Source organism: Puntigrus tetrazona, chromosome 3 (assembly GCF_018831695.1).
Source record: "Puntigrus tetrazona isolate hp1 chromosome 3, ASM1883169v1, whole genome shotgun sequence".
Classification (NCBI taxonomy): domain Eukaryota; kingdom Metazoa; phylum Chordata; class Actinopteri; order Cypriniformes; family Cyprinidae; genus Puntigrus; species Puntigrus tetrazona.
Window position 1 is genome coordinate 12,396,936 of NC_056701.1, and position 13,975 is coordinate 12,410,910.

The window sequence follows — 13,975 nt, forward strand, 5'->3', positions numbered from 1 at the left end:
CCAAAGCCTCTCTGCCGACGGCGGTTGGCTACAGCCACTGAATCAGTAGCTGACTCAAGATGCGCTCCCTCCCACCGAGTCAAAACATTATGTACTGTCATTTCAAGTGTGCAAAGTGGACGGGTATGTCTCCGCAGATCACTGAACTCCTCCTCTCAGCGGGGTTGATTGGAAAGCTACGATGGAGAGCAGGAAGACTACAGATCGACCTGCTGCATGATATACTCATTATGGTCTCTTATATTAATATTTTGGCTGGAATATTAATGATTTTGCATGAAATAAAATAAGCAGCATAGTAAATACTGTGATTATTTAAATGCACCTTTTTATTTGGACACTGCCTTTTTCAGTTTTTGCAGTACAGACGTTTGACAACATCAAAGTGCAATAGAAGTCTCCGGTGTCACACAAAATACCCTACAGATCATTTATGATGTCATTTTGAAAATGAGTATTTTGAGAGGAAGCAGAAAGACTCTGATTTCGGTGCTGTTTCTTTAAATGCAAATGAAGTGCTGCTCCACGCCCCCCTTCAAGAAAAGAGCAGCTAGCACCTGCTAAAAACATCTGGTTTGGTTCTGATAATCATGTTTATTGCATTGAAATAATGCATTTTATACCATATTAATTAAACTTTTGATATATGATATATGTGATATATATGAGTGCACACATCTGAAGGACACGGACAGAAAGAGGCTGTCACTGAATGCAAATACTAATCTAAATTCTCATTCAAGTTTATGTTAAAAACACACAAGTTACAGTCAGTTATGTCGGTGAAACTAAACAGCTGGGAAGGAAGTCACATGTTTATGTTTATTGTAGAAATATGTGGCAGCAGCTATATACAGTAAATACATCTATTGCTCTCTTGTCTCCTCTGAGGCTCTGTTAGCGTGTTTTGCTCAAACATTAACCATGGCATTTGAACTACTACACCATTGTTGCTTCCAAAATCAACATGACGACGTCTTGGTTAAAAACTTACAGATTAAGGGGTAATATTATAATGAGATCCTTTTACAACCTCACTAGGGGAGCAAGATTAGATGCATGCAGATAAAGGCTTACTAAAAATAAGTTATTGGGTTAATCTTTTTTACATTCCCTTGGTAGATGGGAGTTGTGATACAAACAAAATACTATTGGCTTTTAAAATAGGAGCTGCTTGATATGTCCCAAACCAGTCTTTCCTCCTCCTGTTGAAATTACGTCACCACATCACCACTGTGTGTTTCAAGGCACCTCAGTGGACTTTTAATAGTAGAAGCAAAAATAGAGTTTGGCTAATTTCCATGAACCAGTTCAAAGTGTTGTTTTTAATTTGGCGATTTGCGTCATTACTCCAATTGTCTTGCTTCTGTCTTGTTCTGTCTTGCTTCAACAGACAGTCCCGCCCCAAATTCACACTATTGGTTGAGACGGTGTTACTTTGAGCTGGTTATGATATAAAAACAAACTGATGTTTTGAAAGCACCACAAACCCAAAGCATTTGCATTTGCGTCTGTGGAAATGACCTATGTCTTACTTAAGCTTGACTTGAATAACAAAACATATCTCACTGTGCTCATCCGGACTTTGAAAAATCTTGTGTTTTTTTTGGAATATACTGCTCAGCGTGGCTATTGCTAACAGGCTATAAAAGAAACCAGGCTTTTTCGTGTTTCATTCAGCAATCATCAAGACCTCGCATGCAAATGCTCATGCTCAAACAAACGCGAACTAACACACAGGTCTAGTTCACATCAGGACGTTCATAACCCCAGGCGCTGTGGGCAGCATGGCATCTCGGTTTTGCCCAGGAACATTCCGGTGGTTTTTGCACCTCAAAGTGCAGAACAGGCCAAACAACAGATAGCAGAGATAACCTAAATAATCCAATGAGATCTGACACATCAGGGCCTTACAAAACAGCAGGATCATGCGTACTGGCTATAATCAATGCATGTTAGCGGAGAAGAGCATAGAAATAGAAGTTGAGCACAGAAATATCCGTCAGACCACAAGCACCAATGAACCAAAACTTCAGAGGGATTTTAAGTAGTCAGTCACTCTAACATATTGATCCAAAGTGTATTTCATACCATACATTTATGCACACACAAGCTATGTTGAACAGATTTTGAATAAAACCCAAAAAAACTCCAAAACTACAAAAGCTTGCTTCTCTCCAAAGATGGGTTTTTAAAATGGCCCCATAGTGGTTGTTCTAAAAATTAAAACTGGGCTTTAACAGTATTTAATTAAGGGTCTTGTGAGGCATAATATAGTCAGTGGGTGATTTGAAAAGTACAGCGAGAAACAGCAGTCACCATACTGTCAAGAACAAATGTACATCACTTAATTACACTCTTGCTAGTGCATATGTAAAGGACCAATCACAGATACTCAGGTAAGAGATTGATCTTAAAGGAATAGTTCACCAAAAAATGACATCATGCATTACAAGTCAAGTTAGAAGTCAGCCAAGAATCAAGAACTCGACTCTTTTATGAACGCGCACACAGCCATTGCTGGATGTCCGTCATTTGACTTACGATTTAAAAAAATGGAAATATGTTCATTACAAAATCCTATCAAAATACAAAAAACTAAATTATTAAGAAACAAAACAGTTTTCTACATTCATAAAAATGAGAAATGTTTCTTGGGCAGAAATCAGCAAATGATTTCCGCAGGATCATGTGACACTAAAGACTGGAGTAATGATGCCGAAAAATTCAGCTTTAATATCACAGAAATAAGATACAGTTCAAAATGTACTCAAATAGAAGGCATCAAATAAACGCAGCCTTGATGAACATAAATATTTCTTTAAAAATCTCAGTGAATCAACTTTTGAGAGGTGATGCATAAACGTCAACACATTATTTTGGCCTCCATCCTATGAACTATAGTCTGGAGAAATTAAAAAAAATATTTTAAAAATGACATGGATTTAATTTTGGGGTGAACTGCTTCGTTAAAGATTTTACTGTATTGCGAATGATCAGCCTTGAGTAACAGGTGTTTATTTAGTGCGTACTTGTAATATTCGCAATAGACCACTATGTGCCATTCTTTATATGGGTATCCCACCTGAAAGCATTGGTTGATATCAAGATGCAGAAGTTTCGCACTGGAAGAGAAGGGTACTCACTTGCAGGAGACGGAGTGCTGTATCCACTGACAGGAAGTCCTGGAAGCGCCGGAGGGGAGAGACCTCCTAGCATATGAGGAAAGAAGTAAGGGTAGTGTGGCATGGGGAAGCCCCCTAAAGGGTTGCCCAGACCTCCGGGGCTGGGGCAGGGGTTGCCGTTTCCAGACATAGCACGCTCAGATAAAGCACTGAGTCCCAGACCTCTGTGCAGGCTATCCGTGATGCCAGAAGTCTACTGTCCCATCATGAGCTACTTTTGGTAATCCAACTAGGAGAGCTTTGTCTGCGATTGTCCGTGCGGGCACTTGTTACTGTGGCTTGAGACAGAAACAGGTTAATGATTGTGATCCAGGGTGCGTGTGAGGGGTTATGACGCCATTCGATCACAGTGTATGGCTCACAGGTATTGCGCTCTTTGTTGTGATGTTATGTAACTCTCTGGAGTCAATCCCAAAGTTCTCTGAGAATAAAAGTGTGTTGAGGCAGTATATTCCAGTTGCTCTTCACAAGGGCCTGATCTCAGGAGGATGGACTAGGGCCATGTGACGCAAGAGGAAATGAGAAGCAGTGCTCCGGAGGTGACAAACTGCTCTCGGGTCAAAGCTGTCAGAGCGAGTCAGTCCAACACGGTGACCTAGGAAAAACAAAAAAAAGAGTGGAAAGGAACAGAGAAGAGGACATCGTTTAGTTGTCAGATGTGTTAGTGTGTATGCATTTCAAATAATCCTTCTGTATACTGTTTTTGACCCTAAAAAGTGGATAAAAAGTGGATAACGCAATGTTTCTCTTAACCAGTATTGTTAATACATAAGCCCCATTTGATATATTTGCCTCCCAGCAAAGAAATAATAATAATAAAAAGAAAAACAATAAAATAAAATCAAGAGCTAGATAACGTAAAATGTTAAGACTGCATCAGGTAAGATTATTCACGTTCATTTCTGCACTACAAAAAATAGTTCAACTAACCTTACATTTACATGGTTTTGCTATACTAGCCATTTAGCATCAACATGGTGTTTGTAGTAAAACTGTAATTATACTAATGGTAATCAATCTTAATGACTAAACGCAATGCACGCATACATAGTGTGTAATCTCTGTGATGGTAATGTAATATTACCATCTGTGATGCTTGGTAATATAAACTAGTCTTCGGTACCAGTCAGTACTTCCATTTTAAAAACGTCAATTTGCCGCTAACATTTGAAGGATACTTAAACACCACCGATTGACTGAACTTGGTACTTTTAACAAAACTAATAGTAATTAAAGAGTTCACAATAGCATAAAAAATGTGTTGTAGTAGCATTAGGCACAGTTGTGTTGACTTACACTAATGAGATCACTTGTAACTGCTTTCACATGAAGCCATTTACTTTTCAGTTGACTGTGAGAAGCATTTTCTACTAACCACGTCACTAATTTTACCACTGAAAATTACAATTGTTTTTTTTCCTCAATGTCACAATTTAATTCAATACAATTCTTTTGCACACATTTTCAGCAGTTCACTGAAAATCAAATTTTCCGAAAGTTCTTCTGAGTAGGCTACAAGACATTTGAGCTTAGCAATGGACAAATTCTACTGGCTTTTATTCATAAAGTTCAACGAATCAGTACCAGCTAAACTCCAGTTCAACAGAATTTCTTCTAAATCTCCACAGAAAGGACAAACCCAACACAAATTTACAGGGTTTTGATTAATAAAGCATAATTTTCGCACAAAAACGGTTGCATCAACAAATTTTTATATCAGTTTTGCTTTTGTTAACACCATCAGGTAGGTTTAGGGTTTGGTGTAGGCCTTATTTCCATCATGATATAGCATTAACTTTTAGCAACAGTCCACAAAAATTTTAATTCTGAACCACCGCAACAGATACCTATATCCATTTAATAAATGTGCCAGGGTTCATGTATTGAACGTGTTTTAGGGCCACTCAGTGGACATTTCTCTTTAAAACTAAAATAACCATAGAAATGTGTTCTTCGTTCTTACGGTTTCACTGACAGAAATCTGGAACATCACAATACATCCAGTTTGACATCATACCTCAGACAGAGTGTAAATAAACCGAGGAATTAAGAGGGAAAAAAAGAGGCAAAGGCTGCATTTTAACACTCAAGGCCTGTTCTTGAGCACTGAACCCAGCTTGACAGCGTGGGAAAATGCTGCCAAGGTCTTCCCCAGTGAGCTTGTTAACTGTAGAGTTCCCTCAGGAACACGGAGCAGGATCTTCACACAGACCGTCTGTCAGAAACCCTCATTAACACTATCTATCTGGGCATAACCTGGAAATGTGAGAGCACGAACTGTGAGGAGGAAAAACACTGTTTGAAGATCCAGTGATGAGCACAAAAACTGTCTATCTGTAATCAGTCCATCTGTCTGCAAGCCTGTCGAGCATCTTCACCATCCCGGAGTCTATCTATACTTACTTTCCAATCCATTTGTATTACCCTGTCTCGAGACTTTCTGCTCGACTCTACCCATCCATTCTCCAAACTCCACAACAGATACGAAATGCTGCACAAATAAATCCAATTCAAATATCCTCCAATATGGAATATGCATTATGAATTTCCCCGAAGGCATGCAGAGCATCATGGGGGTACCGCTCAAAGCGGGAACGAGAAACTGAGAGAAAAAGTAGAAAAAGAAGGCAGCAAGAGGGAGAGATCAAAGCCGAAAAAGAGCAAGTGAAGACACCTTATTGTGCTGCACACGGCTCTCAAATCTCACTCATACATTATTAAACGGCGTACTAAGTAGGTTAAACCCCACTGGTCCCCTTTACATAGCAATGAACTCACTAATTCAAACTAATTCAATGCCAGAGAATGTGTGAGAATGTGTGATAAAGAGAGATTAGAGGACTGTATGTGTGTGAAAGGCAGAATGACAGGAATAAAGAAACCAAGAAGAAAAAAAAGAGTTGGTTGAATCTGCTTTAAGTCCTACTTTATTAGACATTATTAGATTTATGACAAGTATATTTTGAAAAATATAAAAAAAGTATTGTTTTGTTTTTAGTCCATGTCTGTCAGCTTTGATGCTAGTCTCAAAATAAAACTAATCTTTAGCAGATAACCTTTTCTAGAATGAGCCATGAGCAAAATGAAAGCCAATAGGCTATAAATAACTAATTTATTACTACATTTAAAATGTATTATTAAATATTATTACACTCTTAATACATTATTAAATATTTATTTATTTATTTATTTATTTATTTGTGTCACAAAAGGTTTCTGTTTCCAAATAAATTCTGTTCTTTTTAACTTTTTACTCAAAGAATTCTGGGGAAAAAAAAGAATAGTTTCACAGTTTTTGCAAAAATATTGAGCACAATTATTGAGAATAATAAGAAATGTTTCTTGAGGAGCAAATCTGCATGACTTTCTGAAGGATCAAGTGAAGAGTAATGATGCTGAAGATTCACTTTCAGGATAGAATAAATCAACACAGATTAAAAAAAAAAAAAAAAAAAAAAAAAAGTATTTTTGCAAAAACCTCTCAATGGATCTTTATGAAACTACATAACATCTGCATTATATATTCATACACTGATAAGACACATCCGGACACGAAAAGCACACATAAACCACTTATACAACCCACAGTTACAATCAAAACACTGACGAACATAAACGTAGGACCTTATGATCGCTACAGTGGATAAGGGGCATATACACAAAGAATCTGACAATAAAAGTAAGCGTGGGTGAAGGCACACTAGTTCCCATGCAAGTCATACACGCAAGACTTGAAGGTGATGCACAGCTCAGCAAAAACACTGACAAGCACACACTCAGAGTGAGAAACTCATGTTTCATACCAAAACATCAGAAGTGCCCTCTCTTTATTCTCCCATATGTTCTGTACATATATACAGAAAAATAACAATCAAACATATCAAGTATCATGTGCTGTATGCAAAGTATTCTTTATGTTTATACATTTAGCGACACAATAATTAAACATTTCATAACGTGCATGCTATACAAACAGTCATATGACTAAAAACTGAAGGTTTTTTTTTTTGTGACAAATGCCTTTTTGAAAGACATATTAAAGTTACTCAGTAATTCATCAACTAAACTACGTTATCTATAGGTCTATTCCTAAAACTTTTATTACTTATTTTAATGTTATTTTAATGTTCACATTCAATGTGATTAGAAATATCTGTCAGAATTGTTTTAAAATATGGACACACTCAATGCAAGCGCTGATTTGTTCATCATGCAAGTTGTGCTTTCACGGTCTCATCGTACATGTTTTAGTGCTCGCCTTAACCAGCACTCAAATTAATGTGAACGCATTTAGGACTTCTGTTGAAATCTGCACATTTATGTGCATGTGTGCATACTAACACATGCTGCTTGATTGTATCTTGGTCCATGAAGGCTATTTATGAATGACAACGGGGGACAGAAATGTCATATCTCAAGGCAATGAGGAGAATACAGAGACCGAGTCTGTGTGTGAGAGAACAGAAGATCTGGCAGACTGAGGGAAATGTGCAATAACAAAAGGTCAAGGTTCATGGCCTAGGATTGAGGAACCTTGACCTTTGCTATTTTGGCATAACTGGAAGAGACATGTGGACCTACTTTAAGAGTTTACACACACACACACACACACACACACACACGCACACACAGTGTTTCCTTTTCACTTTCTGTCATTGCCTGTGGCATTGGTCCATGTCTCACATATTTCCACTAATGAATGACTTAAATGTCAGAGCCAGTAAAACCAACATTTTGTAGCAGTGCTACACAGACTGCAACTGTCAACAGTATTTATTGTATATCATCATCCCACACTATGACCCTAATCATCTGAACTACCCATAAAATCCACTGTGCACAGTAAAGCAGAGCTAGAAAGTTTGCCTATTATTTTAAGTTGACATAAGACATGTCCAGTATTGTCTATTAAGGAGTTAAAGCAATAGGTTATCAAAAAAAATTTGCATTATTATTTAACCCCCCATTACGTCATTCCAAATCTGTGCGAGTTTCGTTCTCACTGTAAAAAATTATTCTCAATCACTGTTTAGTTTATTTTTAAAAAAAAACATTTTTATTTAACGCCATTATGTTAGATTTCCCATTTTAACAATTGCATTGCTATTGAAAGTAACATAATAATATCTGAAAGAAAATAAATTCATTTTAAATATCAATGCCGATTTGTAAACTTGTAAAATTTGTATTCAGTTATATGCAACATAATCAGATCTACCATTTTGTTTTTGTTTGCCTACAAAAGAGCAAATTTTTGTGTTGTTTTCAGCTCGTATTTTTGGCTGTTTTTTTCGGCGTCTCTGTTTAGTACACCTCCAAAAACACTATTTAGTAGAGCACCCCCTGGCACCATGTATTCCAGTCATCACATATCTTTCTGGGGTTTTAAAGTATCACTGATAACAAAAAAATAAAATATAAATACTCACACTCATAAAGAGTAACATACAATGTCTGGACCAACTGCTCTCTAGCTACAAACAAACCAAAAAAACTGGGCAAGAAACCACCCTTCCTAATTTGACAGACATCCACACACACATATATGAAAACTCACTCAATACACGTATGCAACTGTACAGTCAGAAGCAAAACCGTGAGAGAGAGGAGGAATATTAGAGTGAAAGTGGCACTCTTTCCATGAGAAAACTCCTCTGGGGACACTTAAGTGTGCTACAAAAAACCATCAGGCAAAAAGCCCTTGGAAATGGACCACACATTAAATAATAGGATCTGGCAACCTTTCAAAAGAAAGAACAGGGTGTGTAAACATACTGTAAGACAAGTTGAGAGGGGAAAAAAGGGATCTGGCAACCTTCCTGACAGATTTTAAGGAGTAAGTGGTTGGACTGAATCAGCCAATGGAGGTTTAGAATAAAAATGATTCCTAAAGGATCTGGTCTCTGTCTAGACCACAAACAGAGGGGGCTTTGAATGCCATCCCCAAGGACTTCCTGGACTTGGATAGCTGAACTCATTGATTAGCATTTGTTCAAGGCCAGAGGTCAATACATTGTACTTGGCATGACCATGTCCACAAGCACCACTCTCAGATAAAGTGCGCACACACACACACACACACATAGAAGGACAGAGAGAGAGAGAGAGAGAGAGAGAGAGAGAGAGAACACCATAAAACACAATTTCCTCTCTGAAATAGAAGGTTGTTTTTTGCTTCAATGTCTTTTTGTTAAAGATGTCTCTGTTCATTAGCATTAGCCATTAGAGAGCCATGAGAGAGAGGGGGAGGTGGGGGAGAGCGACAGAGAACGAGAGAGATGATGAAAGTCCATAGCCCAGTAATGGGCTCTATTTCCCCTTCCTCTCGTCCATTAAGACAGCCAAATGAAATGAAGGGAAATGAATTGAGACTGCAGACATGTGGTAAAGGAGACAAGTGGGAGAGAGGGAGGGTTCGAGAGCGAGAGAGGAGAGGTAGTTTCAAAGGTCATTACTATAGGTATGAGATGAGCAGAGGTAATAAATCTACGCACTAAACGAGGACTATCACCTTTATGAGGGAGAGAGAGCTAAATGCATGTGTACGTCATGCATATAGAGTGCGCCAAGGGAGCGTTTCAATTAGACAGGAAGAAAGGCTTGATCTATAGATACACACATGATTGCTATTCACTTCACGCATTTACAGCCTGCCCTGTCCTTAGAAAAAGCATGTTACACCATGATGTTTGTACACTTACACAATGCCAATTAGGGATGTACCAATATTAATATTCAGGCTGGAACTGATAATTATTTTCATGTTAAAGTCTAACATACTAGACTAATATAGCAGATATTATTATTTTTTTATTATTATTTTGTCTAAGTAAACTAATTCAACTTCATATCAAATTGTATATATTTTGAAAAATAATAAGCCAATAACTGATATAATAACCAATATTTTTTTCACTTATTTTATGGTATATCGGTCTATAACTTAGTAACAGTATTACATGACTGGATTTATGCAAACAGATGTTATAGCTTATAACCTCTTTACATTATAATATATGTGAGCAATATGGTACGAGAGGCTGCTTTATCGTGAATAAATCAGGGCTGAAGGGCATTGTTAGGTTTAACGTGAAGTAGTTACCACACAATAAAACTAAAAACTATATGTACAGAAATTGTATAGAAGCAAGTTCCTTAAATGCGGTCCTTCCTGCTAAAATAGTCCCTGACAGCAACAAAGTAGCTGCATCCGCTGCACCATTTATTTTTTAAAAATAATATATAATGTTTTCTCACAAACATACAGCTGCTTAAATGTCAGCTTGTGAAAATGTCTATTAGTTTCAAAACATGTAGTCACGTGCTACCCAGCGAATCAGTAAGTATCATTACACTGTAAACTGATGGACATATGGACATACATAATCATACCTGAAAGACAGATACCGTAATATTCCCTTATCACGTGGAAAAACTGCAGGCTGTCACACAGACGTGCGCCTCACACGCAACATAACGCCAGCAGGGGTCACTCATAACGAATTTTGCCGAAATACATAATACATGGAACAGTTTTATGCCGTATTATTGATTATGTTGCTAATGGTGGTTTGCTAAGGGTGCTGCTCAGTGATACACAGAACTGTTCATAGCCACGCCGTATAACGAATAAAACATAGCTGCTGACCAATCAGAGTCCTAGAATGGAACGAACCGTTTTATAAATATACATCTAATATATCAATTATTCTAATAGGTACCTTATAAATACTGCACTATCATTTACATTTACAATTAACAAATGTTTCAGACAAAGAGATGTTAGATAAAAAAAATACACGGGAGAAGGACGTCACTCAACTGGAACTCAAGAATAACTTTAATAAAAATAAAGCATCTACAAACAAGCAAACACACACACACACACACACACCTGGTATTTGAGAAAAGGTTACTGGCGGGATGGTGTGCGTGTGTGTTTTATCTGCGGGTGGTCAGCAAGATTAATAGCATCCATCAAAGATAAGAATGTGCCCCAAATTCCAAAGCTCCTGTTGTTATGGTACATGTTTACCAGAAGAATGAAGATCTACGTATATCCTATAATTAAGGCACAAACTTTAAACTGATGGAACTAATACAACATTTCTGTATAATGTAATAGGTGGTTGCATGTTTCAGGAGAGCGTCCATTAAATAAAAGAAACGATGGATTGGACAGGACAAAAACATGCAAAGGTTAAAGTAAATAAAACACACTCATTTCTTATAAATGTAACGAAGTGTGAAAGAAAGAATATAAACGCTTCTAAACATGCTTAACTTTATGAATGAATGTGCTGATATATAATCCATCAAGTATGTAAACTGAGGATATGCTTATATGGTAACCAAAACTTTTGTCTTCACGCATTGTTTCTGTCTCTTAGGCCCATTTCTCTGTGATCTCCCACCTAGGCTGTTTCCTAGAAACCCAAGGGTGTCCTCTTGTTACTAGGTGATCTTTTTTAAAGGTCCATCAAGAACACTGTGTGTTGACATCTCTTTTTTGCTTTTCCTTTTCTTACAAAGTCAGCCATGGCACACATAATCCTATTACTGAGGGGCCTGAAAATCAGGCCACCAGGACACAGAAAATGAGAGAGAGAGAAAGAAAGAGAGAGAAAGAAAGAGAGAGAGAAAGTGGCTACAAAAAAGGTATGCTTAGCTCTTTTGCACACAGAATGAGGCAGAAACCAAATTCCTGACCTCATGCCCTAACTACACAAATTATCACCTTCCTCGTTTTGCAAACCGACAGAAAAAAAAAATTCAATCTAAAATGAATCTAATCCATAGAAGTGCCTGCATCTATCTAGATAAATCCCCAGGAACTGCAAATCATGCTGCATGAAATGAGCCAGTGGAACAAACAAGAGCAAGCCCAACGTAACCTGCAGGCCCTGCACAGAGATGAAAAATGAATGCGCGTTGAGAAAAATAAACATTACAAATAAACATTCTGAAATTCAGAATATCTAATAGTTTAGGCAAAAAAGAACATTTGGTCAGCATTTACTCACCCTCACGTCAAAAGCCTAATCTTTCTTTAAAAAACAGAATGGTGAATATTAGAACGCAGATAGCCAGAATGGTGATGAAACTGTAACATTTCTGAAGTCATACAAAGGTTTTGTTTGAGGAAGTGTACACTGAAATGTACGTTATTATTTATTAAAACGATTATCTTTGATTTCAAATCTCATTCACGTGTGTACATTAATATTCAAAGGTTTGGTATAATTAAGATTTGAACTCTCTTATGATTAGCAATCCTGCATTTATTTGCTAAAAATACAATGAAGCTGTCTGGACCTCAATGTGCTTCGGGGGTTCAAAGTTCGAGCCAGAGCTCCTGAAATTTCCCAATCACACCCTCCTCTCTCTCACCACTTCACTTCCTGTCGACCTATTGTCTAAATAAAAGGCATAAAAGTCTTTAAAAAATACAGTAAAACTGTAATATTGTCACAATTTGAAATAACAGGTTTGCATTTGAATAAACTGCAGTTTATTTCTAGAATGACAAAGGTGAATTTTCACCAATTTTCAGGCTTCTGTGTCACATTAATGCTGATGTTCTGCTCAAGAAATATTTATTATTATAAATTCAGAAAATATTTCTGCTGCTTTTTGTGAATATTTGTTAGGATTATTTGATGAACAGAAAGCTTACTAGAATAGAATTTATTTGAAACTAAAATACTTTGCAACATTTAAATTTTCACATGATATAATTAATAATAATAAAACAATTATTAAAAACATTTAGTGATGTTAAACCAGAAAAAGGTGGTGTATATATAAAATTGTTAAAACACCATACCAGGTTTAATTATTTCTAGCATGAAATTTAACTTGAAAGTGACAGCAAAGGGGAAGACTCACTAAATAAAGACTTTTTAAATGAATTTTAAAGTTGTTTTACAAAAAACTGTGAAATGAAGACTTTGAACAACAAATAAATATGGATTGTTTTTTTGTCATTTTTGGAGTTTGACATCCCGTGGTCATCATTCTCTGTCAATATGTGCTTTTTTTACAAAAAGAAGAAAAAAAACTTTTTTTTTTTATTGTCATCATGTTTTTATTGTGTTATTTTGTGTTAGCTGTGTTAGCTATTTTTACCTCATCAAAATAACCCAACTGCAATTTGATTGAGATTAATTGGAATGCATTATGAAATGCGTTTTTTTTTTTTTTTATAAACTGAGTTACCTTTTGCAAATGAATTCTTCTCAGGAAATAGCAAGAGTGTCATGAACATCTCTTTTATTGGTCTACATGGAAACACATTCACCGAGGTTCAGAATGATATGAATGACGTAGATTTGATTGCAGAGACAGTCTCTACATTTAATTAAAAAAAAATTTGTACACTCTATTCTCATTTGATACTGTTCAGTGCTTTGATAAAATCTTAAAAGCGCTATATAAATAAAAGTGAGTGACTGACTTTAATTTTAGCTAAACAAAAAAAGCCCTTTAAGATTCCTTTCTAATCTATTAATTCCTTGGCCATGTAAACACTGTTTATCATAAAAATCGCTCTTTTTACATATATCATAAACAGAAATACACGAGAAACACAAAAGAAAAGATGTTCTCAGAACCCCAGTGAGAGAAAAGCCACCATGAAAAGATAAGGGGCCTGGCTGATAGAAATGAAGACATTGGTCTGCGAAAAAAAGAGGGATAGGAAAGAAAGAGAAAAGCAAAGAGAGAGAGAGAGAGAGAGAGAGATACATGACACAGAGGTCTACTCACACTGTAAGGAATAAGGGTGTCTT

At 36.6% G+C, this 13,975-nt stretch overlaps 1 protein-coding gene across 2 annotated transcripts in view; it reads right to left on the reverse strand.

The window, feature by feature from the left end:
* The window catches only part of rarab (retinoic acid receptor, alpha b), a 102,290-nt gene that overhangs the window by 51,501 nt on the left and 36,814 nt on the right, over positions 1-13,975 (reverse strand). For both annotated transcript variants that reach the window (XM_043235117.1, XM_043235116.1), the window contains exon 3: positions 3,147-3,780. In XM_043235117.1, the coding sequence (XP_043091052.1) occupies positions 3,147-3,315 (169 nt within the window). In that variant the 5' untranslated portion in view covers positions 3,316-3,780. The remainder of the gene's footprint in view (positions 1-3,146; positions 3,781-13,975) is intronic.